This window comes from Rhizopus delemar, genomic scaffold (assembly GCF_000149305.1).
Source record: "Rhizopus delemar RA 99-880 supercont3.13 genomic scaffold, whole genome shotgun sequence".
In the NCBI taxonomy this organism is placed as follows: Eukaryota; Fungi; Mucoromycota; class Mucoromycetes; order Mucorales; family Rhizopodaceae; genus Rhizopus; species Rhizopus delemar.
In genome coordinates, this window is record NW_027137839.1 from 383,134 (window position 1) to 410,689 (window position 27,556).

General features: G+C 36.2%; 9 protein-coding genes across 9 annotated transcripts; 6 read left to right on the top strand and 3 right to left on the bottom strand.

The window, feature by feature from the left end:
• Positions 1–3,897: 3,897 nt before the first annotated feature.
• Positions 3,898–5,072, top strand: RO3G_14003 (uncharacterized protein; the record flags this gene model as incomplete). Its single annotated transcript, XM_067668587.1, has 4 exons — positions 3,898–3,903; positions 3,995–4,009; positions 4,141–4,162; positions 4,351–5,072. 4 exons carry the CDS (start codon positions 3,898–3,900, stop codon positions 5,070–5,072), a joined length of 765 nt encoding a protein of 254 aa, XP_067524688.1.
• A 742-nt stretch (positions 5,073–5,814) lies between these two features.
• On the top strand, positions 5,815–9,373 carry RO3G_14004 (uncharacterized protein; the record flags this gene model as incomplete). The annotated part of the gene is made up of 4 exons (XM_067668588.1): positions 5,815–7,269; positions 7,322–7,450; positions 7,498–9,300; positions 9,344–9,373. The coding sequence occupies 4 exons, from the start codon at positions 5,815–5,817 to the stop codon at positions 9,371–9,373; spliced, it is 3,417 nt and encodes a 1,138-aa protein (XP_067524689.1).
• Positions 9,374–10,294: 921 nt separating this feature from the next.
• RO3G_14005 (uncharacterized protein) lies at positions 10,295–12,440 on the bottom strand (the record flags this gene model as incomplete). Its single annotated transcript, XM_067668589.1, has 10 exons — positions 10,295–10,920; positions 10,974–11,205; positions 11,262–11,438; positions 11,493–11,546; positions 11,598–11,690; positions 11,752–11,919; positions 11,967–12,065; positions 12,119–12,194; positions 12,244–12,331; positions 12,404–12,440. 10 exons carry the CDS (start codon positions 12,438–12,440, stop codon positions 10,295–10,297), a joined length of 1,650 nt encoding a protein of 549 aa, XP_067524690.1.
• Positions 12,441–12,684: 244 nt separating this feature from the next.
• On the top strand, positions 12,685–13,093 carry RO3G_14006 (uncharacterized protein; the record flags this gene model as incomplete). Its single annotated transcript, XM_067668590.1, has 2 exons — positions 12,685–12,702; positions 12,890–13,093. The coding sequence occupies 2 exons, from the start codon at positions 12,685–12,687 to the stop codon at positions 13,091–13,093; spliced, it is 222 nt and encodes a 73-aa protein (XP_067524691.1).
• Positions 13,094–14,978: 1,885 nt separating this feature from the next.
• On the top strand, positions 14,979–17,463 carry RO3G_14007 (uncharacterized protein; the record flags this gene model as incomplete). The annotated part of the gene is made up of 5 exons (XM_067668591.1): positions 14,979–15,013; positions 15,061–15,411; positions 15,578–15,604; positions 15,649–17,309; positions 17,357–17,463. The coding sequence occupies 5 exons, from the start codon at positions 14,979–14,981 to the stop codon at positions 17,461–17,463; spliced, it is 2,181 nt and encodes a 726-aa protein (XP_067524692.1).
• A 750-nt stretch (positions 17,464–18,213) lies between these two features.
• Positions 18,214–19,307, bottom strand: RO3G_14008 (uncharacterized protein; the record flags this gene model as incomplete). The annotated part of the gene is made up of 3 exons (XM_067668592.1): positions 18,214–19,054; positions 19,105–19,160; positions 19,218–19,307. The coding sequence occupies 3 exons, from the start codon at positions 19,305–19,307 to the stop codon at positions 18,214–18,216; spliced, it is 987 nt and encodes a 328-aa protein (XP_067524693.1).
• Positions 19,308–21,622: 2,315 nt separating this feature from the next.
• On the bottom strand, positions 21,623–21,956 carry RO3G_14009 (uncharacterized protein; the record flags this gene model as incomplete). The annotated part of the gene is made up of 2 exons (XM_067668593.1): positions 21,623–21,739; positions 21,882–21,956. 2 exons carry the CDS (start codon positions 21,954–21,956, stop codon positions 21,623–21,625), a joined length of 192 nt encoding a protein of 63 aa, XP_067524694.1.
• Positions 21,957–24,775: 2,819 nt separating this feature from the next.
• RO3G_14010 (uncharacterized protein) lies at positions 24,776–25,567 on the top strand (the record flags this gene model as incomplete). Its single annotated transcript, XM_067668594.1, has 1 exon — positions 24,776–25,567. One exon carries the CDS (start codon positions 24,776–24,778, stop codon positions 25,565–25,567), a length of 792 nt encoding a protein of 263 aa, XP_067524695.1.
• A 434-nt stretch (positions 25,568–26,001) lies between these two features.
• On the top strand, positions 26,002–26,438 carry RO3G_14011 (mitochondrial 54S ribosomal protein bL28m; the record flags this gene model as incomplete). Its single annotated transcript, XM_067668595.1, has 2 exons — positions 26,002–26,100; positions 26,157–26,438. The coding sequence occupies 2 exons, from the start codon at positions 26,002–26,004 to the stop codon at positions 26,436–26,438; spliced, it is 381 nt and encodes a 126-aa protein (XP_067524696.1).
• Between the last annotated feature and the right edge of the window lie 1,118 nt (positions 26,439–27,556).

Genomic DNA, 27,556 nt, shown 5'->3' on the forward strand with positions numbered 1-27,556 from the left:
AACGTATTGCTTAGAAACCAAACCACCTTTTTTTTAAAACAGGTAATCAATTCGCATCTAATTTCATGGTGAATTATATTGTTGCTTTTATAACAATAAAGAATCTGAAAGATATTCAGAGAATCTTAAGGCCATATCCAAACAAAGTGTATGATACTGAAAACAATCCCATTTAGTAAGTCCAGCACTGTTGCTTTTAGGCTTTTTTTTTTTTTGTAAATCCTGAAATTTCCAAAGCATATTACGACGAACTTGATATCGTTGACGAAGAGTTGGATGCAAATATTGCGGTAGATGATTCACCAATGTTGAATTTGGCGACATCAGATTGACTTGTAGTTCCAATGTCAGAAAGAGGTTATGAGCATAAATACTGCATGCTTGAGCGCAACAAAGTGAAAAGATGAAGAAAGAAAATAGCTACTCAAAACTTTGAAGGCGTTTAACATGAACCATATAATCATGAAAGTACGAAGTCCATTTATGATCATGCAATTATGCCATTGAAGTATCAGCCACAATATTAGCAAAAAAAAAAAAAAAAGCTTCAAACATAGGGACGACCATAAGTACAACATCATCTCTCTATAGCTCCCTGTTGGCTAATCCATATGCTGAACTGTTTTTATAGCAGCAATACATGGATTTGCGTGCTTCTTAACCAAGAATAGTCGAAGTGTCCTAAAATGAGATGCATATGCAATCAATTATTTGCAGACATGATCATGCTTGGCGGATTTGAAATTTAATCAATGGATTTTTGGAATCCAATTCTTGTAATAAAAAACCAGAGCTTGCCAAAAACTATCCAATTAAAAGCTTTAAAATTTTCAATCAGCGGATTTCTTAAATCTAAACAGCAGATCTCTATAACTTAATGGCGCTTAGGATTTTAGCATGGCTAGAAAGGTTCTTCATTTAAGCACTTTGAAAAGGCATTAGTAGAGTGTTGAATTGAGCTTACTTTTATATTATAAATATTCAACTTGTAAGCTGATAAAAAGCTCATAGATTGTTTTTTTAATGAACCTTTTTGAAGAAATAACGTTTTAAATGAATTGATGAGAGTGGTTAAACCATAATTAATGAAATTACAAAAATATACAAGAACTACTAAGTTATAATAGATTTTGATGAAAATAAAGTGAGTATCATTTTCTTATAAGCTCATATAACTTTAAAAAAAAAGCATCTTCGATGATTTCAATAGCTGAATGAGTCTCATGTTTGTTTTACATATAACGTAAATTATGATCGTATTTAGTAATTAATATTATTATTTCAAACGTTTTGAAGTGTGATAGGCTTCTTCTTTCATATTTTAATTCTAGTTCTCGCTTCTTAATAGGTTGTTCTAAATCGATGATAATACCAATACTGCAATTGGACGAAAAAGAAGCTTAAATGAATAATAAGACGATTTAAAAAGTAGTATCATTAACATATTGGATATTTTCAGTTTCATGTACAGTAAATGGAGGTATCGTTAGCATTAAGACAAATACAAACCCCTGAGCTATGGTTCACTGCAGCTGTATCAATCAATGAAAAACCTTGTTCAACAGATTACTACAAACATTCCATAATTAATATCAAGTTACGCGCACACAAATAGCAGATGATTTGTTTGTTAAGGCCGGTTTAACAATAATGTTTGGTAATTGTAAGCATAGACACTGTCGTTTGATATGATACGTGAAGTAAAAATCGTGTTTTCTTTTACATTATCAAAATGCAAGTGAGCAATATACGGTAGTAGTAAATAGAACGATCAGAGGACTTTACTCTAAAAATTATAAAATTATTCATATCAACACGCCTATAATGGTTGTTGAGGGTTGTTTGTGTTTATTCTTGTTCTACGAGTGATGTGAGGGACATAACCCAGAATTGTACCTAATGAAGTAGCCTTCATGGGATGATTCGTATGAGTACATTAAATAAAGGAAAATAAAATATTATTAGACTTACAAATCCAGTACTGGCAATGATGCGAATAATAAATAAAATGAGAGAGTACAAAATAGAAGATAACTCAAAGATTATTTAGGGATTTTATCATGTTTTTATGGTCAGGAAGTATGTTTTTCAAATTTGTTAAATCAGTTGTGAATGTCTTATACGCAAATTGTTTTGTTGCCAATATATTTTGACACACAATTTTATATTGATCGGGAGTCGTTGCATACCCCAGTATTCTACAAAAAATAATTAGCAAGTATTGTGTCAGTAAAATCTTGATTTAATTTCTTACAAAAACTGAATAACTTCTATTTCAAACGATTCATATCCTATCTGACTCAAAATTGAAAATTCATGTGTGAAGAAAACTATTAAAACACATGGGTAGCATCGCCTTATACGTAACAACATCGAAAGTATGGTCCCAATTAGTGGATTTGAAACTTTAATCATCGAATTTCTTATATGAATCCAAACAACAGATTTCAGTTACTAAACAACGATTCTATTAACTTTTTATATATCAAAATGAGCAATACCCACATATTTTAACGAAAGATCGCCAAGAGAAGATAACTACAAGATGGTGATAACGCCATAGATAACATTACTAAAGAAGGAGGTGCAATTAATTTTAAGAATTTAACCAATTTAACAAACTACAAGGATTCACAACCTGCTCCAATTGAATTAGATCCTGATGATGAGAACTTCGAGGGTGGAATGATGCTTGTGACCGAGAAGATGGCAAACTGCTAGCTGACAGAGCATGCAAAGGAAATAGTTGCATCACTTATATGGATGACCAGAAAGTTTTGTTTTTATGTTACTTGAAAATCAAGTTTTTCTCGGCAGCAAAAGCTAGGATTGCTAAGCAAACCGCTCAAACCTGGGTCAAGAGGATTAGAATAGACCCTGAGTGGAATATCTACGAAAAACAAACATATAAAGGTAATCGTGCTTAAATTCAATTTCAAAAGGAACTAAAATCACATATCGCTTAGTTATTTGATGAGAAGCCGTATGCAACAACTAATAAAGCTACAGATAGCTTAACAAAAGCATTCGAAGGGTTCGATTAAAGAAAAAATCCATTGTGAATAATTTTATTTTATCTTTCGATAAAGAAATTGGTCCACCATCCTTCAGCTCGGAATCACGCATCAAGTGTCACTGACAGGTATGAGTGGGTCTAAAATGGAAAGCAACGGACATGAACTACCTTCAAAACTGCGTTTTTATCGATGAATCCGCGTTTGATATTAATATAAAGCCGTCTTGTGGTCGGGCTGCCCGTGGCACGCCTGCTGTAACAACAACTCCAACCATCAGAGCTAAGTCGCATTCTATTTTAGAGACAATTTCAATCATAGGAGCCGTTAATGTAAATGTTAGAACACCTCAAATGAGCAGAAGAATCAGAGTTACTGGCGGACGCAGGAGAAAGGCTACAAACTCAAAAAAAAAAGATTGGTGCTACTGGGTATTATTTTAAGTTTTTGAATAGAAGGTTGGATCAACTTGACAAATATCCTGAATTGAAAAGTTTTACCCGATTATGGATAATGCCCCTATCCATTCATTTGAAGAAATTGACAATCTGATTATTTAGAGAAGTTACAGATCTGTTTATTTCCCTCTCTACTGCCCTGGCTTGAATCCTATCAAACAGTTTTGGTCTATTATTAAGAACAGAATGAAGCGTAGTAGATTTAAGAAATCCATTGATTGGATAGTTTTTAGCAAACTCATTGATTTTTCATTACGAAAATTGAATTTTTAAATCCGCAAACTGGGATCGTACACACTGTAAAGGGAAATTCAAGAAAGATCATGTTTTTTTTTTCAGTCCGCCCGTAGATGAAATATTCTCGTGCTTACAATAATTTTGATTTATGTATTTGCTCTGTATGTGTGGTACAATCAAGGATAATAATGATAGTAAAAAAAAAAATCATTCAATTGTAAATAAGCAGGGCTTTTCTTTTTTTTTTTTTTTTTTTTTTTTTTTTTTTTTTTACATTATGAATAGATTGATAGCCATAGTGTCAGTGAAAGAAGAAAATTTAATTATATACAATAAAGTATATTTAATACAAATAAAATAAACAGCGATATAGCATATTATTGTACAACTATTACATTCATGAAAGAAAAAAACATAATTGAGTGAAATAGAAACAATTGAAAGAAGAGGACGGTACAATATGACAGTCACTGGATGTGCCTGACATTTGCTAATCTGGTTTTTTTTTTTTTTTTTTTTTTTTTTTTTTTTTTTAAAAACATTTTTTCAATTCCCAAAAAAAAATAAGGAAAAAATAACGTTAAAGAAAGAAATGGGAATAATAGAAACAGAAGATTATTTAAATAATCAACTACAAATAGAAAATAGACATGATTCTTTATTAACACTTATTGACACTATTTATCCACCTCAATTATGTACTCTATGCGATAATATATTTAATTCAACTCAAGAGTCTAAACTTCATTACAATGAAAAACATAAAAGGCAGTCTCGCTATCTTTGTATACATCCTCACTGTGATCAAAGATTTATTTCAAAAGGTGCATTGAGATTTCATATCTCTCGTTCTCATTTGGTTATTAATGCACCTAAAAAAGACTTGCATCCTTCTTCTTCATCTACTACATCATCACCCATTATATCACCTATTCTTCATTCACCACTACAACTACCATCTTCTGTATCAATATCATCCACAATCTTATCATCTTCATCACCACCAATGTCGAAAAAAAGAAAAAAGAAACAAGAAAAGAAACCATTGTTATTAGACGATGATGATCTCTCTGCACCTTCTCCACCACCTTCACCTTTCTCTTTGTACAACAAAAAATTATCCAAAAAACCCATTTTATCTTCTGCTACGGAATCACTTCTTGATTCAGTCTATCCACCCACTCAATGTCCAGCGTGTATGAAAGTGTTTAATAAAAAGACAAATGTCATTAAACATTTGGCACAAGTTCACTCTGGACAAGAACCCTATCGCTGTATTTATCCAAAATGTAATCATCCTAGATTATATGCAACAAGAGAAGGTTTGGTTTATCATCTTGTACGTATTCATAATGAACAATAAAATTTTTTTTATTTTTTTCATTTTTTTTTTTATTTTTTTTATGCCATCCATTTTAAGCATCTTGTTTCACTGTGTGTTCCAAGACATTTTGTTGAGCAATATTTCATACCACATTTTAAACATTTATAGTCACTCGGATATCCGCAAACTGAACAAAATTTTCTTGGTGGATAAATTGAAGGGGATACAAGACATGAATGATACCATGTCACTGACTATTATATTCATGTTATTGTTTTATACACATGGGTTCATACTTTGTTATTTACACTTTCTTCTAATAATGCATTCAAATTGGCTTTGGAAGAATAAATATTGGTGCCTCTACTACTTCTTGATTTACGTGTTGCTATTCCTAATACACGAAATAAATAAAGAGGGCATATTCACCGATAAAGCCCATATACCTTCTTCTTCTTGTGCTGCTAATGCTATATTAATCAATCCTTCCACATCATTTAATGAATCATGATTATCTTTTTCTAGTGCTTCCAATTGTCGTCTTAAATGTCTCGAATGTACTTCTGGATCATGTTGTGCAAGTTTTATTCTTTTTGACATTAATCAAAAGAGAGAAACAACCTGAGAAATAAAAGAAAAACTGCTTATTTTCATTCTCCTTTCCATTTTCTCTTTTTTTTTTTTTATTTTTTATTTTACATAAATTAACTACGGAATGGATGATCTACCTGACGATCTCGATTTTGACGAAATAACTGAAGGGGATTTCGACGATATCGACATGAGTGAGCTTATAGCTGCAGCAGAGATAGTAGAACAAGAACACCGTAGTGGTCAAATATCCTTTGTTTCCAATGATGATGATCCGATCCCTCCTGAGCCCTTACCAGAAGATACACCTTCTTTTCATCCAATTGATATACAAAATTTATGTACATGGATTTATCCTGTGAACTATCCTGTGCGTGGTTACCAATTGAATATTGTTCAAAAGGCCCTTTTTCACAATACGTTGGTGGCATTACCTACCGGATTAGGAAAGACATTTATCGCGGCTGTAGTCATGTACAACTATTGGCGATGGTTCCCCAACTCAAAGATCATTTTTATGGCCCCCACCCGTCCTTTGGTAGATCAACAAATCGAGGCTTGCTTTTATATATGTGGCTTGCCTCAGTCAGACACATGTGACATGACAGGAAGTACAACGCCTGCTGCGCGTCGAGAACTTTGGAAGACCAAGCGTGTGTTTTTTGCTACTCCGCAAACCATTCAAAAGGATATCATTTCAAATGCCTGTCCAGTAGAAAAAGTAGTGTGTATCGTGGTAGACGAGGCACATAAAGCGACGGGAAATTACGCTTATACAGATGTCGTACGTAGAATTTCGAAAAAGCAACAAGACTTTCGTGTCTTGGCCTTGACAGCAACGCCCGGATCAAATTTGGATGCGGTTCAAGACGTGATCAGTAATCTCAAGATCACCAACGTCCAGGTACGAACGGAGGATTCGATGGACATTCGAGAATTTTCACACGGCAAGAATGTGCAAAACATCATTGTTCGTCTAAACTACACCGAGGGCGCCAGCGGTGATTTACCTTCCATCATCAGCCGTTTTCGGGACAGCGTTTTTAAACCCGTCCTGATCGATCTCTCAAAAAAGCCTACCAATGTCACTGCAGATCCTGATCAATGGAGCGCCTTTAGGCTCAGAAGTACACGTATGCATTTTAGCGCTACAGCTAAAAATTATAACAAGAACCTCATGTTTCTTGTCGTTTCTACCTTTTTGATGGCTGAATCCCTCAGTCGGTCCTATGAACTTCTCTGCGCTCATGGTGTGGCTCCATTTTTAGAAAGCCTAGAGTTGATCATGGAGGAACTCGAAGAGAAGAAACAAACAGGGAAAAAACTCACAGTGCCTCAAAACACATTTTATAACAACTCGGTCGTCCGGCGTCTGATCGAGGAACTCACACAAAAACTGCAGCGTCCTGATTTTGTAGGCCATCCCAAGATGGAGAGATTGCTGTCGATTTTGATTTCACATTTTGATAATCTAGAGCATGGTAAGGCATCCAAGGTCATGATCTTTTCAAGCTTTCGTAGTTCGGTGATGGATATTTGTCGTATCCTGAGTAGACATCAACCGTTGATTCGCGCTACCTATTTTGTAGGTCAAGCGACGAGCAAGAAGGGAGCTAAAGGATTAAAGCAAACAGAACAGCAAGACGTAAGGAGAAAAATTCATAATTGGTTTTTTTGTTACTTATTTTTTTTTAAAGGTGATTCAAAAATTCAAGTCGGATAATTACAATGTACTTGTTTCTACTAGTATTGGTGAAGAAGGATTGGATATTGGTGAAGTTGATTTAATTATATGTTATGACTCACAAACATCTCCCATAAGAATGGTAAAAGTTAAATATACTTTTATTTCACTCACTAAACAACTTTATAGTTGCAACGTATGGGTAGAACAGGTCGTCAAAGACGTGGTAAATGTATCTTACTCATGACAGAATCAGAAGAAAAGAAATTTGCCCAAGCCAAAGATGCCTATGCAAAGATTCAACGGCTCATCACACAACCAGGCATGATCACCTATCACAAACCCAACCCAGCCGTCTTACCACCCAACTACAAACCCACCATTCATCGCAAGGTGGTCACCATCGGTAGTTATCAACCCAAACTGGTCAAACGGAAACGGACTGCGGGTCGTGATCGATCGATGATCTCAGCCGAGGGTACACTGACCGAAAGAGCTCGCGAGCTGCTGGTCAGCGGGTTCGGTGCTAAATCCATACAAGAAGTCATGACACGGTATTGGCCCCTTCAGGGTCATCAGAAATCGCTCAACAAATACGTCCCTCTCCATCTATCTGAAAAGCCCTGTTATCGTATCGGTCATTCCCGACGCACAGCAGACTTCGTGGGGCTTGTGCAAAGGATGGAGCATCGTATTCTGCATCCGGGTGAAGAAGTGGCATCCAAACAACAGCAAACAAAGCTAGTTTTACCCAAACGACAGCAGCAAACCAAACTGATCTTACCCAAGCGAAACAGACCGCCAAAGAAGCCAAGTGCCTATGATGAGACAAGACGGCTTTCAGTGGACGATTTGGATTTTCAAGCGTTCATGGACAAGAATGATGTATCGTTGTTTGTAGACACATACCAGGAAGATGTGTCAAGAACAGATGAAGCGGTTGAGCAAGATCAGCTGAAGGAAAGATCGAGAGAGGAAAGGCTTGTGGATGTTTTGTCAAGAAAGGAAGCGGATGAAGAAGAAAGTTTTGAAGATATCTTGGCAAGAGACAGGAAGGGTAAGTCTAGAATGATTGAGCAAGAGGAGAATGTGACAAGCAGTGAATCATGGGAAGCTCTCTTGCCTTCAAGTTTCTATACCGATCAAGCGACTGAAAAACAGGGAGAGTCATCCAAGACAACTGAGCCAACGAAAAAGAATGACGACAGCGACATCCCCCTGCTGGACTCGGAAGGACAGGATGAGAAAGATTCGAATCATAGTCACTTTGATGATATCGACTTTGACAATCATCTTGAGCTCTTGGAACCTGTAGAAGAGCCTGAACAGCCCGTGAAGCAAGAGAAACCGGTAGAGATTGTGAAGAATATGAAACCTCTAGGACCTTTGGTGCATGCAGGGAATATACAACCTGAACTTTCTAGTATGACGCAGGCCCTTGCTTACGAAGGCTATTTTGATGATTATTTGGCCCCTTGTTTTCCGTTTGAAAAAAATGAGATTACAACGACAGCAACCTGTATTGTATGGGCAAAACCAGTACCTGAGTTTTCAGCAAGGGCGCTCGAGCTTCTAAAAGCACGGCAAACCAAGCTCAAGGAGATCACAGGCAGGTTTGTGACCGTGAGTGTTTTGTCGGAGCCGAGGATGAAACCAGAACAGATGGAAACAGAAACACCTACCCTTGATGACGACGATGATGAAGTCCGGCTTCTACTCACCATGTCTGATAAAAAGGATCTTGTTTCGGTCGAAAAGAAGGAAGCAAAGCCAGTAGACAACAAGGAAGAGGATGAATCTGTGGTTGAATTCGATTTTGACCTGTTTAGTAATATGGATGAATTTGATATTGCAGATTTGATTGAGAATAGAATTGATGAGGAACAGTCGACCTTTCGTCCCTTTGAGATGGAGCAAACCACTCAACCCAAAAAACTAAGCTCTCAAGCCATGCTTTATTACCAGAAAGAAGAGGAAACAGGAAAAGAAGCAGTAAAAGCTAAAAAAGAAGAGGAGCACAATTTGTGTTTAAAAGAGATTCAAGAAGAAGAGGATGATAACTTAATTATGTTTGATTTTGAAAATATGACACAAGACAGTTCACAAGCAAGTGTCACGGAAGTCGTGGACGAAGAACAAGCAAAACAAGATAGTTCTTCATCTTTTCCTTTACCAAGAAATAAACAAGCCCGAATCAATCTAGACGATGAGGATGAAGAAGACGAGATAAAGTGTCGTTCTAGAGAAAACAGTGGTTCCTCTCTTTTGATGCAGCTCTCTACTGGTCAATATAAATCACCACTTCGTAACAATACCCTTGGCTCTCCTACAACAACCGCATCTCCCTTGAGAAGAACAACCCTAGCGGCCGATGAGAGTCCATCACCCATCATACGAAGGAGAAGAAGACGTATGGTGAGTGAAGACAGCGTGGATGGTATGGATGTACCAGCCAAAAGACACAAACTTGTGATTTCTGATGAAGACGACGAAGACGAACAGCACCCTCCTCCTCCAAGACGAGAGTCACTAATGAAACGATTGCTGGGAACGGGAAAAAAGAATTCACACAAGTACACAAAGGATGACCGTCTTGGCAACCCATTCATTGACGATGAAGCTGAAAAGAGCAGTGATGGGGGACACACCTCTGAAGAAGAAGAGGAAGAAGGGAATTCGATACTAGATTCCTTTATTGATGATGATTCAAACAGCAGACTTTCTTCTCAGTCTTCCTTAGACAATACTATCTATAGACAAAGCTTAGCCCAACAACAGAGTCATGGGCGACATTGGTTAGATAGAATTAACCTTGAGAAATATCAACAACAAGATGGGGAAGAGGATGAGATTGTGGGGGAAACAGATGAGTCTATTATAGAAGAGTTTTCTTCAGATCTTGCCCCAAATGAAAACAACATTGCTGTTTCAAGTGATGATGATTTTATGTAAATTTGTAAATAATAAAGCCTTTATTTAAATATCACTAATAGTTGTTTGCATAAGGTTGTTGTTGACCATTGTAAACAGGTGCTGCTGGATGTGCAGCGGTGGGATAAGAAAGAGGAGGTTGATTAGGTAAATTGGTGTGGCTCGTGGGTGATTGATAAGGAGGGTATGAGGAATAAGGCTGTTGTTGAGATGGACTCATTGTGTGATCAGATGTGGTTTGATACAAGTAATCAGAATTTTGATGCTGCAAAGGAGGCTGCTGTTGATTATTCTGATCATAACTTGGTTGATATTGTCCCTCGGGGGCTCTTGCGGTTTGTTGAGGGGTAGGAGGTGGAAGTTGACCATTTTCATTATAAGGATAAGCAGTAGCAGGTGGTGCTGCGTTGGGTTGGACAGGTGTAGGTGGTTGAGGAGCAGAACTTGGGTAATTGTAAGTTTGTGGTTGAGATGGAGAAGGGGTGTAAGGTTGATAATTGTAATATTGCTGTTGTGGCTGTTGTGGCTGTTGCGATTGTGGTTGTGGTTCGTACGAATAAGGTTGATGACCAGCAGATGGGTATCCATAAGGAGCTGAGTATCTGGCTATTGAGCTTGAAAGCATTGTATCATACATTGTTCTGGCTTGCATGAATTTTTCATTCAAGGAAACAAGTTCATCTAACATACTGTTATTAACATCATTAACATCACTTTTTTTTGTTTTTCTTTACCTTTCTTTAAGCTATACTTTTCGATTAGTTTTACCAATTTAGGTCTAATGGACAAGGCAGTATTATACAAGCTTTGAAGTTCTTCATTATCCGAAAATGAATCTCTAATACGAGGATCATTACTTGTAAGTAGCTCCAACAAGTGATCAATATTGCTAGTTTGGTTCATCACTTCATTTTCAATAGAAGCTTCTTTCATCAAATCAGATGGAGATGGATCAACAATTTTTTCCTTTTTGTACAAAATAAGGCACTTTTCTTTTTTTTTTTGCGGATCTTTGAACTTACCACGTAATTTACAGGGAAAATACCCGTCTTTCCTCTTAATTCGCCTTTCCACCAATCTCGATAGACACTTTCGATCACTCGAATAATATCGCCCTTTTCAAATCCAAGTTCACCTTGTTCAGTAGGCTGGAAGTCATATAAAGCTCTTACTCTTGATATTTGAGGTTCATCATTTTCCTATTATTACAAGCATTTTAATATAATGAATTTAATTATATTTATTGATAATACCTTTTTGTTTGTATTTGTAGTAGCAGCGGTTGTAGTCGCAGTAGTTGCAGATGCCTATTTTATTATTTAAACCAAAGCAATACTCCTTTATGTTATATGTTTTACCTTGAAACTAGGCCTTTTATTTTCTGATTCAGAAAGTGATAAAGCCAAGGCCAACTGAAATTCTTCTTCTTCTTTTTGTTTATCAAGCTCAGACTAGAACATATAGAACTGTTTATACACGCATATTTACACTTTTTGTTTATCACGAAATTACCTGAGTAAATTCCTTTTTAGGCTTTTGAGGGGAAGGGAACTGAACACCTTCAGCACGTAAAGAGTGATAGACTTCATTCATCAAACCAAGAGTAGAATCAGCTCTGAATTCAAAGGAACATAACTGAATAAATTCCAAGATACGAACCCTCACTTTAGAGTGAATACTCTATCAAATAGGTTAGTTCAATTCTTTTGTTTTTCTTGTTTACATACTCTATCATGGATAAGCTTCACGAGTGTGTTGGTAAAGGAACGAGAAGATATTTCTCGATGTACAGTTATATCACAGTTCTTAACCAATGCTTCAGTCAACTAATAAAAAATGAGTGAGGATACATTCAACACAACTTTTGTTATTCTTTTACAGCCAAAGCATAAAGTTGCACGTTGGGATTTCTATTATTTAAACGCTTTTCAACCGCAGCAACACAATCTCTTGCACTAAAAGAAAAGATATAAACAACTTTTATTTTTTTCCTCGCTTTCTTACCTTTCAGGAGAAGCTCTAGATAATTTGTCTGTAACAGTTAAAATAAGTTCCCAATTTTCACCAGTTAAATTTTCGTCCGTTGCTGCAACTGTATTTATATATTTTTTGGATAATAAATATGAGTACACTTTTATAAATCATAAAGTTCATTTCCTTTTACCAACTGATTCGTCAAAGGGATTTACTTTTGAAAACATGCTTAGTCAATTAAAAACAAGGTAAAAAGAGAAAAAAAAAAGAAAAAGAAAGAAGAAGGGAAAAAAAATAAATTGTCTCGGCGTTCATTTCGACATCCGCTTGCATTGAATTCTTTTTTTTATGTAAAAGGAGGATTTTATTTAGGTGCCGCAAGACGTACACCATTGTAAGCGTTAAATAAGTTAAAATCGTTTTTTATGTTCGTTTTGTTAATTTGTTTTGTAATCCGTGCGAAGTTTGATAATGGCAACAAAGCCTGAGGTAGAGAACTGAGCAAAAACGTATGAATTAGCTGTTTAGTGACCGACTACTGTTTTCTTTGTGAATCTTGAGGATTTGCCTAGTGGCTCTTGCTACTATTTCCTGAGGTCAAAATCGATGTTCTTCAAAAATAAATCTCCTGTGAAGTTGCCACAGAGAGAGCAGCATAGAAGCTATTACATCAAAGTATGTCACAGAGAGTGAAGGAGCGACTTCAATGCCAGAGGAAGAAGGAAGTTGGATGAGTCAACCTGGTAACGTCAACGAAAAAGCGAGAAGAAATCGTTTGCCGGATTTCCTGTTTGAAAGGGCAGGACCAGGCAAGGTATTCTTCAGAATCGATACCGCCACAATGTACACAACCAGGACCTGGAAATCGGTTTGGGATTAACTGATGAAGATGCTCCTTACACGGCATTTTGTGATGCTAAAGTCTCCAGAGTAGCGTGTGGGCTCTGTGTGGGATATATGCCTTCCAAAATCGGCCCAGTCAAGAGGGTTTGGACGCGGATATGATGTTGGCAACGAGGATAAGTGGGGGAATTGAGATTCACGAAACCATTTTGTATTCAACGAAGCCTTGCATTGAATGAAAAGGTAAATCAGCCAAGGATGGCGCATGAATTCTGCTTGAATAATGAATGTATGGAAACGCATATTTTATAACGATTGTCGCTCACTAAAAACTAGGAGACACAAATTACCCAAATAAAAGATCTCTTTATTCATAAATCCTCTTTTTTATTTTTATATTTTATAAAAGAAAACCTATAAAACAACGCTCTAGATGATCTCTTTCTGAACATGATATTTGTTAAAAGCAAACGTTATTTTGAATGATAAATTAACGACTCTTTCATTTAATACGATAGTCTCTACTTGTATCAATTGTGAATTCAAATCTTTCTAGGCCTGTTCTATTTCAATCCTACACCGCCATTATTTTATGTTTAGGGACTTTATGAGATGTTGACAAGTAGTGCTAGAAATCGGTACCACTGTTTACTCTCATACAAAATTCCTATTATTACAACATTATCTCTTGAGATTATCAACAGTTGACCAGAACGAATCAGCTCACAAATCAAACTCTGAAGGATTTTACCCAGCATTGAAACCAATAGTGAAGTTGTTTGATTTTTTAGTTATGAATATCTGTATTACATTATCAGAAATTAAACAAATAATTATCATTTCAGCTCTTTTTTTCTCTCTTTCATATATGCCTAATTCTTAACTTTATATAAACACAAACTTATATAAGTCACCTCACTCACTTAAACACAAATGCTTTATCCGAATTTCCGCACGAACAAAGAAGGGGAACTTCACGTGTAGGCAAGTAATTACTGAGGTTTAAAAAGCTTGACGTCAAAAGATATTACAGGTTAACCCAACATTAGGGAATAGAATCAATTCATGTTGGGAAATTTTGGACAAGAGCTTCAGACTGATATGCGTCAAATCTGGACTCACTTACAATAGTTGGTATGACAAAGAAACGCCAGATAGGGAAAAATCACAAGCAGGCAGACAATAGTATACATTAGCCACTCCATTGAACGAATCTAAGCCTCTGTTATAGGGCTGTTGACTATCAAATTTGTTTGGGGTCCCCCAATTTACCAAACAAATATTCATAGTTGTAAATGAGAAAGGAAAGAAGTTAGCTAGGCAACAAGAATAATTTCATGTGATATCATCGATTAAAGTACAAATCTAAACCTTGCTTGGATTACCCCATAATTAGGGGAGAATGCGCCTTTCTCTCTCAAATAGACCATGGTTTGTTTCCAAGTGTTTCTTATCACTCATTGGCTGGCTTTTTTTTTATTTATTTTTTTTTATAGTTTTATTTTCTTTTTTACTGCATATATTTTCCCCCTTTTCTCCCTCCCCTTTTTCTCCACTCTTTCTTTTATAAATGGTAGATTTACCAAGTTCAATAATGATGGAAGACAATACTTTTCAAACATGTGACTCGCCTTCGGGTTCTTCTACCTCAGAACCTCACGAAGAAACAAACAACATTCTTTCATTCATAGAGCCATCCTTTTATAATAAATTAAGCCAGCTCAATTCGCCTTTTATGCAGCAAAATAATTTTGTAGATCCACTTTTACCTTCCAGTGAGCCTTCAACCAATAACTATTGGCCAGATATGAATCATGTTATGCCTGAACTAACAAATAATTTCTCAAACCATATTGGATATCCACGGTATAGATTTATATTCACAATTTAAATATTAGTGATAATTAATTATTAAGTACAGGATGCCACAAGTAGAGCAAACAACAAGTTTGCCTGGGTAACGAGAATATAAATGATCACATTCAATATTAAATAGTATTCTAGCATGCAAATAAGAGTATTGGGCGTACCTCAAACAGGCGCAAAGTCTCGTGTTGAGACACAAATCAAATTATGTATTCAGCTCGTTACTGGCGACGGAGACAAAGCTCAGCGTTGGTCTCACCTTAAATTACCTGAGCAGATGGTCGCTAAAGAAAAACTAAAGAGAACGATATCATCCAAAATGGAGAATACGACACTTTTACCTGAAAATATGCTCTATTTATCATCTAGAGTCATCTGTGCAAGTGATCCGACTCGAAGAGTAACAACCTGCTCTGGTTGTATTCAACGAGAGGTATACCTTCATCGTCTCATCCTCTCATTTTCTTACTTACTTATTTATAATGAAGCGTAAACGATCGCAAAGAAGAAAAGAAAATAAAAAAGTAGAATCAGAAGAAGATGAAAAGATGGCGACAGCAGAAGAACAGAAAATTTTATTATTCAATTGTTCAGAAATAGTAGATTTCAGCTCTGGAGATGCAATCTTACCCACAAGAATAACTTGTTACTGCAGACATCATAATGAACGACTTGGATTTTGGTAATAACAAGGCTTAAGACCTATTTGAACTAACCTTTCTGTAGCATTTACTTTGAAATGCATGATCATTCAGGTCAACAAGTCGCTTCAGGCATGTCACCTCCCATCATGATCACAGACGATCACAAATCAAACAAGCTCAAATCCAGTCGGAAAAGGCCTCGAATAGAACCAGACAACAGCACACAGCGTTTTAGTCTGTTTGATTCAACCAGACCACTCAACTATCAAATCCAACCTCGTCCCTCAGTAGAGAACGTCAGCTTTGCATCATCTTCCGAACGACCCTTACTTCAACGTCTGATCCCTAACGAGGGCCCTACCTATGGTGGTATCGAAGTCACCTTGCTCGGATCTGGTTTTCGATCAGGTCTAACCTGTATGTTTGGTGATGTGGCTGCCTCCAGTACCCATTATTGGTCACCGAATACACTTGTTTGTATTTTACCTCCAGCAGCTAATGTAGGTACCGTAGTGGTCTCCTTTAAAGAATACCCACTGGTCATCGAAAGTCAGGATGTGACCCTCTTTACTTATTATAATGAAAACGATCGTGCCCTGATGGAACTTGCTCTTCAGGTTGTCGGACTTAAAATGACGGGTAAAGTGGAGGATGCGAGAGAGATCGCTATGCGTATCGTTCAAGGCCGCTCAACCCATTCATCCCAAATGACAAGCGAACAGCAGCAAAATGAAGCAGGTGTTGAACATCATATCCTGCAGGTGCTCCAAATGATGACTACTTTTCATCAAGTCGATTCAACTGATATGTCAATCACAAATGCCCAGGGTCATACCCTGCTTCACTTTGCTGCCATGCTTGGTTTTGTTCAATTGGCTCGTATGCTCATCGATTTGGGTTGTAATTCAAATGTGACGGATAACAATGGCTATACGGCTTTGCATTATGCTGCATGGTACCAGCATACAGATCTGGTCGGTGTCTTGCTCGAAAAAGGGTTGGCAGATCCAGAGATCACGAATCGATGGAACAAGAAGCCGATAGAGATGACAGAGAATAAGGTGGTTCATCAGATGATTTGCAGCCATCATGATTCTTCTGAAGGATATGATTCAGATGTATTAAGTGCTGATATCGATACTTCTTTTGATGAAGAAGAGGATGAGGATTGGCTTAGTCATCATGAAGGGGAAGGATGGGTGGATCAGGATGATGACAGCTGGGAGCCAGATTATCTTTCTTCTTCCTCTGCAGACGAAGAATGGACATCACAGCATGACTCAAAAAGATTTATTCGATACTTGAATCAAGTCGAAACAGCCTCCATTTATTCCCCTGAGGAGATCATGGATGCTGAGCCACTAGAGCACATCCACCCACCAACAGATACAGAGGTTGAAGAGTCAAGTCCAAAAGAGATGAATTGGATGCAGCGTACCTTATCCCATTTCCAACCCACACATTCTTTACAAAACATAAAAAACACCATACCCAGTAAACCAACAGACCTGAAAACAATTGCCGATCACATCCTTCAATTCCCCAGCTTGTTTTCAAGTAGCAATAAGCCAGATGAAGCACCAGCAGATCAAACTTTGGCTTGGTACATGGCGTTGGCTTATGCTATGGGATCCAAAAGTCTAGTATCTGAAGATGAAAAAGAGGAGCAAGAAGAAGAGGTGAATGTAAATAATAAGCGTCGAGATAGTAGATTATATTCTTTCTGGGTTCCTATGCTTTGTTGTAAGTTTAGCCCCATACAAACATATCTTTACTTATGTTATTCTTAGTCATGGTCATTTGGCTTATCTTTCAATTCGTATCGTCTCATCCAAACGTAGTGGACACGATGATTAGTATATCAGGCTTCAGAAGACAATATTTATCTATTTATTAATACACTGCCAACGGTGCCAGTCGGTGCCCTTGTAAAACATTCATTAGCAACTTTATTTACAAAGTCTTGTTTCTCTTTCATCTATAATCAAAACACAATGAATATTTTTTTTTCTTTCTATGAAAATGGTTAGGGTAACAATTCGGTGAACAAGGAAATGAGGCAGTGGACTAGGAGGGAAAAAAAAGTAGATTGCTTTTGTTTGAAAAACTTGACAAATTTAGCCCAATTTCAACACATTCGATCCCTCCCCTCGAGCTCGATAGGAACGAAAAATGAAATGTTTGGCAGAAAAAGCTTGTTAAAAATGTTTACAACGCGTATCTCAGAAAACTTTTTATGTATTTCTTCAAGTTTAAATTGTACAAAGTTGCTGGTAGAATGAATAATTTCGTTCTGTTTACTGTTGTGAATGTCGTACGCTAAAGTAGCATGTATAAACGATGCTTGCTTCCTGACCACTACTTGGGTCCGAGTGCATATTATTTAGTTTAGTAGGGGGTTCTGGCGACTGTGGTCGCTGTAAGGCTGCGTTGACCGGCTGATTAGATATTTTGTCAGAAAAATCAATGACAGAAAATAACCTAATCAACCTTTTCTTCTATATTCTATCAACTCAGTTCATACTCAATTCTCAACATTGTCTGTGCTATGCACTTGGTGTAACATGAACACATGAAAAGTGAAGTTTAATTGTTGCCAAAATATTTTCTTCTTTTATTGTAAATTATGTACAATTATTAGGCAAGTCTATTTTCTTTTATTAGCCTTGTTCTTCTTGGCTGGCTTTTCAGATGCGTCAGTCTTTGCTTTACGTTTTCCAGGCTTAACCTCTTCTTCTTCATCTGATGAATCTGAACTAGAACTATCAGAACTGTCGGAACTAGAGCTATCAGAACTGCTGCTGGCACTACTAGATTCTTCCTTCTTTTCTTCTTCATCGTCAGAAGATTCGCTATCAGAGCTTGAGCTATCAGAAGACTGTTTCTTCTCTTCTACTTCTTCATCAGAAGATTCGCTGTCTGAGCTACTGCTGCTGCTGCTGCTGCTGCTGCTGCTGCTGCTGCTGGCTTCATCTTTCTTTTCCTCTTCTTTTTCTTCATCAGAGGATTCGCTATCTGAGCTACTGCTACTGCTGCTGCTGCTACTGCTGCTGCTGGCTTCATCTTTCTTTTCCTCTTCTTGTTCTTCATCAGAAGATTCGCTCTCTGAGCTACTGCTACTGCTGCTGCTGCTGGATTCATCTTTCTTTTCCTCTTCTTGTTCTTCATCAGAAGATTCACTGCTGGAGGAATCAGAGGATGAGCTAGATGAGCTGGAAGAACTGGATGATTCTTTCTTTTGTTCTTCCTCTTCATCTGATGATTCGCTGCTGGAAGATTCGCTACTGGAGGAAGAATCGCTGCTAGATTCCTCTTCTTTCGCTTCCTTCATTTCTTCATCATCATCAGAAGAGCTAGATTCCTTCTTTTCCTCTTCTTCTTCGTCTGAAGAATCGCTGCTGGAGGAAGAATCACTGCTTGAATCATCATCACTTGATTCGGAGCTGCTGCTGCTGCTACTGCTGCTGCTAGAAGAGCTTGAGGATTCACTACAGTATATACTTAATATCACAATATAATAAGATTTCTATATATTTACTCTTGAGCTGCCTTAAAGATTTCAACCAGATCTTTCTTTACTTTTCCTTTAGTAACCTAAACACGAAAAAAAAAATCAATAACCTCATTATATTTTTTGATTAGTCAACATACAGAAGCGTCTGCCTTTTTCAAAGCTGCGGCTGCTTCTTTATAACCCTTTGATAAAAAGTATTTATAAATGTGAGCGTCAAGTGAAGACATGATTACAGTGAAAAGAAAAAAAAAATAAAACAGTAGGTTTTTTTTTCTTTTTTTGTAATCCAGCCACAGTAAAAAGAAAAACAAGTCATTTTTTAATAAAGCACATACACAATGTTCTTTCCGACAAAATATCTAATCAGCCGGTCAACGCAGCCTTACAGCGACCACAGTCGCCAGAACCCCCTACTAAACTAAATAATATGCACTCGGACCCAAGTAGTGGTCAGGAAGCAAGCATCGTTTATACATGCTACTTTAGCGTACGACATTCACAACAGTAAACAGAACGAAATTATTCATCCTAAAGTATGGAGAGCAGGATGTTCTCCAGGTGGTGTTCTTCTGCACATGACCGATAGATCTGAATCATCCGTATAGCTTACATCCTTAATTGCGAAACAATATCTATCACGAATCGTGGATGCAACTACCAAAGAAGGCAGTTGAAAGATCGGTGGAATCAACCTCAATCTATTAGATCCTGCTATTGATCACATTCTCAAAGACAGTATTACCTTTGAAAATGACACAGTTAAGCTTTTATCTTGTTGAGCCTTAGATACAACTGCCCTTTCAGTTCGTCTTTGACTATTCAACCTTCTCTTTCTAAGAGGGCATTCTTAAGGAACAATTGAAAATGAATTTGAAACCTTATGACTCCGTTCTTAATTTGGGAATCCTACAAAAACCACACGCTGGCACTTATTTGAGTATATTTTATGCTATTCTGAATGTCTTTAAAGAGGATAACAGATTCTCTCCCCTTTTTCATCATCTTCCTTGTTATCTATCGGAAGATGAAAGTTCCTATAATGCGTTGACGTATTTTTCTTTTTAAACACTTAAACGTCGTGTGGATTACTAAAGAAATTTGGGATATATAGACATAACTGTAAGAGTCATTACTACCTCCAAACAACTTTAATCATTTGACTTGCTCAACTCTGGTTTTACAGTGGTTAATTTATAAAATAAGGTATGTATTGTATTCATTAAGCTCCTCTTTCTTCACTTAATAAAAAGGTTCAAGTAATTCACCGATCTTCAAGTTTCTCTTTATATTTTATTTTACTGTTATTAGTCACAGATTACATCCATAATGCCACAGGTGTAGATTGACATATCCACTTATTGACATTACTGCCATACTGAAGGATATACCGTTCCTGATTTATCCAAAACATAAAAAAAATGTTATCTTGCGTTTGTTGGAATTTTCGCGCAATAAAAATAAGGATAAAGAAGAATTAACAAGACCGAGCAATAGTTCTAAAGCCAAATACTTTTATCACAGAAAGATTTCAAGGTTATTTATGTTATTTTGAACAGGACCTGAAATTACATTACAAAAGATAGTTCTGACCAATATGATTTGACATGTATAAGAAAAATATTATAAACTGATGTTTATAATCAATTGTCTGGATATTAACTGAAACATATTATTCAGGATATTTGCTAATTAACAAAATCTATTCTTATTCAAACTTATTTGTAAAGTTTTAGTCCAGAATAATAGGACTTCATCTTATTGACATGTCAAAGTATGATACTGTCTCTGATCTTCAATAAAAACCAATTGCTCAGATCACCGAACACTTTCAACTCTCCTATGAATACGTCCTTTTGTATGCATGCTAATAAATGAGCAACAGCAATAAAGACAAGAAAAATACATTTTTGTTTTGGATACACTCCGTTTGAAGCTGTTTTCTACGATCGACAACCTTGGTGTGGAAAGCAATGCTCTTGTACACCCAGCGTCATCAATAAAGCCATCTCGAAAATCACCTCTACTAGTTCAAATCTACCTGTTAAACAAAAGTTTTACGAAGTGGATGCAAACAGGATATCTGCGCCCACTATTTCATTTTTTACCTCATTCAGCTTCAATCACTCTTGACTTCATCGTCGTACCACAAGCTCCTTGAGACTCGTAGCTTTGTAGAACTGTACGGTAAACCGTGCAGCCTTTGAGCAATGACTGGCTACTACACCCTCATATGAAATGCGTGGCTACTCCATTGTTGGCTGGATCCACTCTTCAACATCCTATCCAAGGCAAAGCCATCATGGCTAACACAATGGAAGTTTATGGTAGAACAAAAATGGTCGACACTCATTAGGACTTCTTTGGTTCCAAAAAGAAAAGCACCATTCCGACCTCCTTGCCACTGTCTTTCCAAATGAAATATCCTAACGTATGGCCTACCGTCCTCATTAGCAATGACAGGTCCAAACTGGTACTTGACATGCTCTCTTTCAATGCGCTCTTGACTTCATCGACTCGCCTGAGCCAATTTGAACCACCCACGTTAGGGGCAACAACAACCAACTTTTTCTTGAATAGCATTGGAAACTTGTTGGCAATCAGAACTTATTTTGATCAAAAATCTGTCGATAAGGTCTTGGAATTGGCCAAAATGAAGAAACTATATCCATCATCAGTAACCGTTTTGTGGGCCAACTTCAGCGGCTCAATACCAAATTCGACTGTCCCTTCACGTATTACTTTTGCCGTACGTCAGCTCTTGTCACACAGTTCCACCAATCCTACCCTTATTCGATCTTTACTTTGGCCAATTTCGATAAAGTACGAAATTCTGCCGCTGTTCTTTTCTTAATATCACCACCCACATACTCAAACATGGTGAAATGATCTATTGACAAAATCAATCGTTGATGGCTATGTATAAGTTAGTATCGGAAAATCAAAGGACATCCTGGTAGAAAGTTTGGCCTTGTTCGCAGATTATCGGTGTATCCCTATCCTCAAGAATGGCGCTTTGAATCAATTGCTAGGAAAATCCTCTACATTTATGCATCCCTACATAACTATTACTAACAAATCTGTCGAAGACATCATCCTACAGACTTTCAGATACCTCAATTGATATCCACTACCCCTTTTCGTCATTAGATTTTTTTCTTTCTTTCTTTGTATTTGGTCATTCCCAGACCTTACCACATTAACTTTGGTTTTTATCTCTTTTGCTTTACCCAAGTTCTTTTTTTTGCTTTGATTGTATCCATTTCTCTTTTATCCTTGTTAGTTTCTAATTAAATGCGCCATCACTAAGGCTATTTATCTATTTTTTTTGACTTGCGGTGTAACAGAGCGAAGCAAATCACAAAAAGACACACTGTTGCTGGAAAATGTCTTGTTTCAGCTAACCTTCCCCAATCCAATTTCTTCAGCTGTACTCAAAGGTAGTTAAACATTCAGATCGATAGGTAGGTATTGATTGTACTAATTATAAATTAAATCTTATATCCTATTTGCATTTTTTTTTTTTTACTTTTCATTTCTTCAGAAACGTCAGGCACCGATCTACTAAAATTTGGCTTCCTGACGTTGATGTGAAGGCTTTATAACCTTTCTTTACTAAGACATTTGTCCAAGCATTTATGAGAATGTTAAACAAAGCCTCTAAAGTCGCTTAGCTTTAAGCTATTGGAAGCCTCGCTACTTCTTACTATCAGTGTCTCCTTTTCCAGGAACTTGATATGCTCTACTTTACTCTCTACAACTGACCAAGAATTATTCAATTGGTTTGACCTTAGGAGAATATGAATGAAAATAAGCACAGTGATAGCCTCCGAATGCTATACACTTGTCTATATCTTCAGAAATATGGACAGGAACATTATCTATGACTAGATGGTGACTCTTCATGTGTAAATGCTAATCCATTTCATCCATTATGGCCTTCGGAAAGCTAATATGATATCTTGTTACCATCCCTTTGCTCATACATACGACGTCATCACCTCACTTCTTCTTTTGTTATTGGTTGGCGGTTGCGGAAGTCTCACGATGCATTTGTTCAAGCCTGAAGCGGAAATCGAACCCAAGCTCATTGTTGTCTGTGCTCGTACCTTGAGCACTTTGACCGCTACAGATGAGCCCTTCTTTGACCAGACCATACTACGTTTCATGTTAACACGAAAGGCAGACTCATCTAGAAAGATGTAGTTTTTTGTAAAATCCATGTCGGCTTTTTTTTTTTTTTTCCTATTTGTGTCTCCAATCCGGGCGCTCATTGATCTTTTCGTTGCTATTCCTGTCTTCAGGCTGAAACTGAGCTTTTTTGAGAGACAGATTGTGATGGTTTCGCATAAAGTCATGCGCAGTGCTCTTGGACACCTTGAGTCCTGTGAACACCTGCTTCATTGTTCCATCACCTGTTCAAAGGCAGCTGACGGATTCTCATCAATGCAACCAAGAATAGGCTTTTTACGCCGCTCATTGAGAAGACATGGTCGACCCATCTTTCAACATTTCTCAAAGATACTCTCAGGATCACTCTCATACTGCTTCTCTCATCTTTGTGTTGTACGAGCGTGGATTTCTAGCTGTTTCCAGCTACAAAAGCGCTCTGACACTTTGCAAACGATAGCTTAAAAATCTCACTTTATCCTAATCCATTTATAGCGTTTAATTACGTTTAATCAACGCCTCTCTCATTGTGCCCTCGGTTTCAGAATTTGTGCTACTTTTTATCTGCATGGCTTCTGCCTCGTTGAATCTTTCTTGACATTGTTTAGATATATTCTGTATATAAGAGCCCAATTTTTCAAAACGATACTGCTCCTCATCAACAATATAATCCATAAGTAATAACCTACCTTAATAATCGACAACAATTTCCTTTCCATCTTCACACAGCATTGAATGTTATTACAATAAAAGGTTTCGGTGGTGAAGGAAGAAGATCTGAAACGAACAATCCTGGCGCCCTTTATATATTCCAAAAAGCCGCTAAGGCTTGTGCGACAATACATTCTGAAAATGCAACATTTGATAGGCCACTATGGCAACATTTACTCTTTGATGAGTACGACTCCTACCTGGTGCGATTTCACTTTCTGGAAACATTGTATACTTTTGTTTCTTGTGTGTAACTTGTAAAGGTCACGCATGACTTTTTACAACAGCCAATGAAATTAGCTTATTAATATGTCCCCTTTATTTTATTAAATAAAAAAGCTATTTTTTTTTCCTTTTTCTCTCTTTCTCTCTTTTTTCTTTTTTTCTTTTTCTTCTTATGTCAGATCCTAATTTATCTAATAATAGTGATTATAATCTGGGATTATATTCAAAGAGTTCACCTTCTCAACCATTTCAATTCAAAAGATCGCGTACACAATCTATTCCTATAAATAATAACCTTTTATCAGAAAATATTTATGCTTCTTCTCCACAAAAGATGACAAATAACAATATGAATAATAATAATAACAGTAAGATAAATAGTTAATATTTGTAAAAAAAAGTATTAATTATTCATTATTTAGAATCAAACTTATCTCATGTTCCTTGCAAGTTTTTCAAACAAGGAACATGTACAGCCGGAGCCAATTGTACATTTTCCCACAGCTCAGACCTCTCTTCAGAGAGTGCAGTTTGTAAATATTTTGTAAAAGGAAATTGTAAATTTGGCACAAAATGTGCTTTATTACATACTATGTCACCTTATGGTACAAGTGCTGGTACAATTGGTATTAAAACTACAAATAATAATAGTAACACACCACCCAATGTGTCCTTTATTGGAAGACGTACTACTGCAGAACAATTAATGGATCCCTTTGCTTCTTCTGCACCTGCTGTATCTTTGTTTGGTCAATATGAATCATCATTGCTATGGCGCAACTCAAGTCCGAGAACAAATATGTCTTCAACTGATTTCATTGGTTTACACTCTTCTCCGCGTGAATCCATTGATCATCATCATCATCTCTTTGGCAGTAGTAGCAGTAGTAACAATAGGCCTTATCTACCAACAACAACAGCAAGGAACAACAGCCATAGTTATTTCTCAAATAACTTTAGTACAAGTATACCTGAACATAATCAACGATCATTTATAAATAATGATCATGGATACGATTTAAATGATGCTATGTTACCTTCTTCTCTAAATGATCTATTCACACCAACAGAATTACAGGCTAGGAGGTTAAGAGAACAAGAACATTCAACGGGTAATGATTGGATGATGGATAACCAACAACAGCAATGGAGAGTACCATTCTTAACAAGGTCAAGCAATGAATTTTATGAGGACAACAAAAGTACGATGACAGCAGCTATTAATATTCCTGGAGGAAATAATAATCATGAAGCCAATATACTAAGTAGTGCTTATTTACAACAAGATGATATTATTCCTCAACAACAAGACGATGAAGTTCAATTCTTTATGGAAGATGATGAAGTTATACCAAATAATCACAAGATATCTGGACATGACTAGTCCTTATTCTCTGTCTTAGAAATCATAAAGAAAACTATCTCTTCCCCTCTCTCTTTTTTGTATAAAAACAAGCAAAACAAAACAAAAAAAAAAACACTTTATTTCCTTTTTAAAAAAATTTGTTGAATAGATTATTATTTTATAATTAAAAGCTTTCTTTTGAATAAAAAAAAAGTTACAATAATCATGTCATATGATATCTATACCTTGTACTCATCCAAGAGAAGTTTGATCTTTTACTATCGTAGCCTCACATATTATAAACAATCCTCTCTAAATTTATTTAGTTTAACTCTTTTGAGTTGCCTCATCAATAAATTCATTTATCTTTATCATTTGCTTTACTGCTTCTTTTTCTGAATGAAACAAGTCACTGTGACTAACCACCCCTTCTCTATTTTTTTTTTTTTTTTTTTTTTTTTTATTCTTTAACTATGTTATCTGCAGAACCAGCCTATGCTCTTGCTAGAGCAACATTTAAACGTGCCCAACGTGGTTTATTTGGAGGAAAGCACATTCAATTTGGCAACAATGTAAAATGTCAATTTGAATAATTTATATTCATTTATTAATTAATTGCATTCTACAGAATCCTTTTTCTAAAAAGAAGACAAGACGTAATTGGTTACCTAATGTTCAAAACAAAAACTTGTATTCAGAAACACTCTCAAAATTCATCGAAGTTAAAGTGACAACGTCTGTATTACGCACCATTGACAAAAAGGGTGGATTAGACAAATATTTGTTGGAAACAAAGGATAAAAACTTATTTAGTGAGAAAGCATTGGAATTGAAGACAAAAATCCGTAATCAGCAAAAAATACAGGCTAAACAGACAGCAGCCAAAGAGCCCTTAGCTGTGGTTGCTTAGGATTTTTTTTTTCGACTTGCTTTAATAAAATAGATCGGTTATTAGTAGACTTGTTATTATTTCAGAAATGATCTTGTTATTTAAAAAGAGAGATGTTAGCAATAAGAATTAACAAGCAGCTGTCATGTCATTGCCAAACTATAAGTCCAACAGCAGGATATGCCTAAGGAATATGAGTAAGGAAATGATGATAAATTACAAAGGATTGGTTAGTTCATTACATGTGGTTTGATATGCCCTGCTTGTTCTTTTAATTTGATTATAGTCAAGATAACATTAAACATACTTGATGAAAAGATGAAATAAGACTAGTTCAATTCGATGAAATATGTGCTTGAAACAAAAGTAATTTTTGAATTCAGGAGAAAAGTATCTCGAGAAATACAGGGCCAAGGAAATATCGCTTCTCTACTAAACAATTCAACTATTAAACAATTTTGAAATCTTCAAGCTATTGCTGTGTTGGAAGAAATACGGTTTAATTTAAAGAACGATTGCAAATGTTCATCTATAAGTTTTTATCAAAAGTAGTAGGTTTTCGCATTAAAAATAAAAGCTACAATCTTTTCGAACCATCTGAAAGCTTTGGACAGTTTAAGATCAGAAACACCATACTATCTTCATAAGAAATAGTAAATCAGATTTTTTTTTTATAAAAGCTGTCGCATGAATCTGTCTTGATAAAGAAGCTTTCATGAAATATACAAGATTCAAAAGTTATCTAATGACAGAAGAAAAATATTTTCGTTCACTTGTTATTTTTGGGTTACTTTCTTTTGAGCGATTATTCCATAAAGAAAATTGAGACTGAAGTACATCAAGAAAAAGGTCTGATATTGTAAAACTATATTCTTGAAGTATCTAAGAAATTGACCAATCGACAGGTTTCAAAAGAAAGAGCGCTACAAATGTACTTGTATACTACAGCTACAGGCACATACATGAATAATAATAAAAACCCTCTTATCCAATACTTGTAATTATAAGAAAACATACATAGTGTGCTTATGAATAACAACTATAAAATCTTAGACTAGAGGCCAACATATACTGCTTGAAAGCTCCTGTCACTTAAATTAAGACACAGTAAACCTGATTTCATATGCAAACATGGTTAC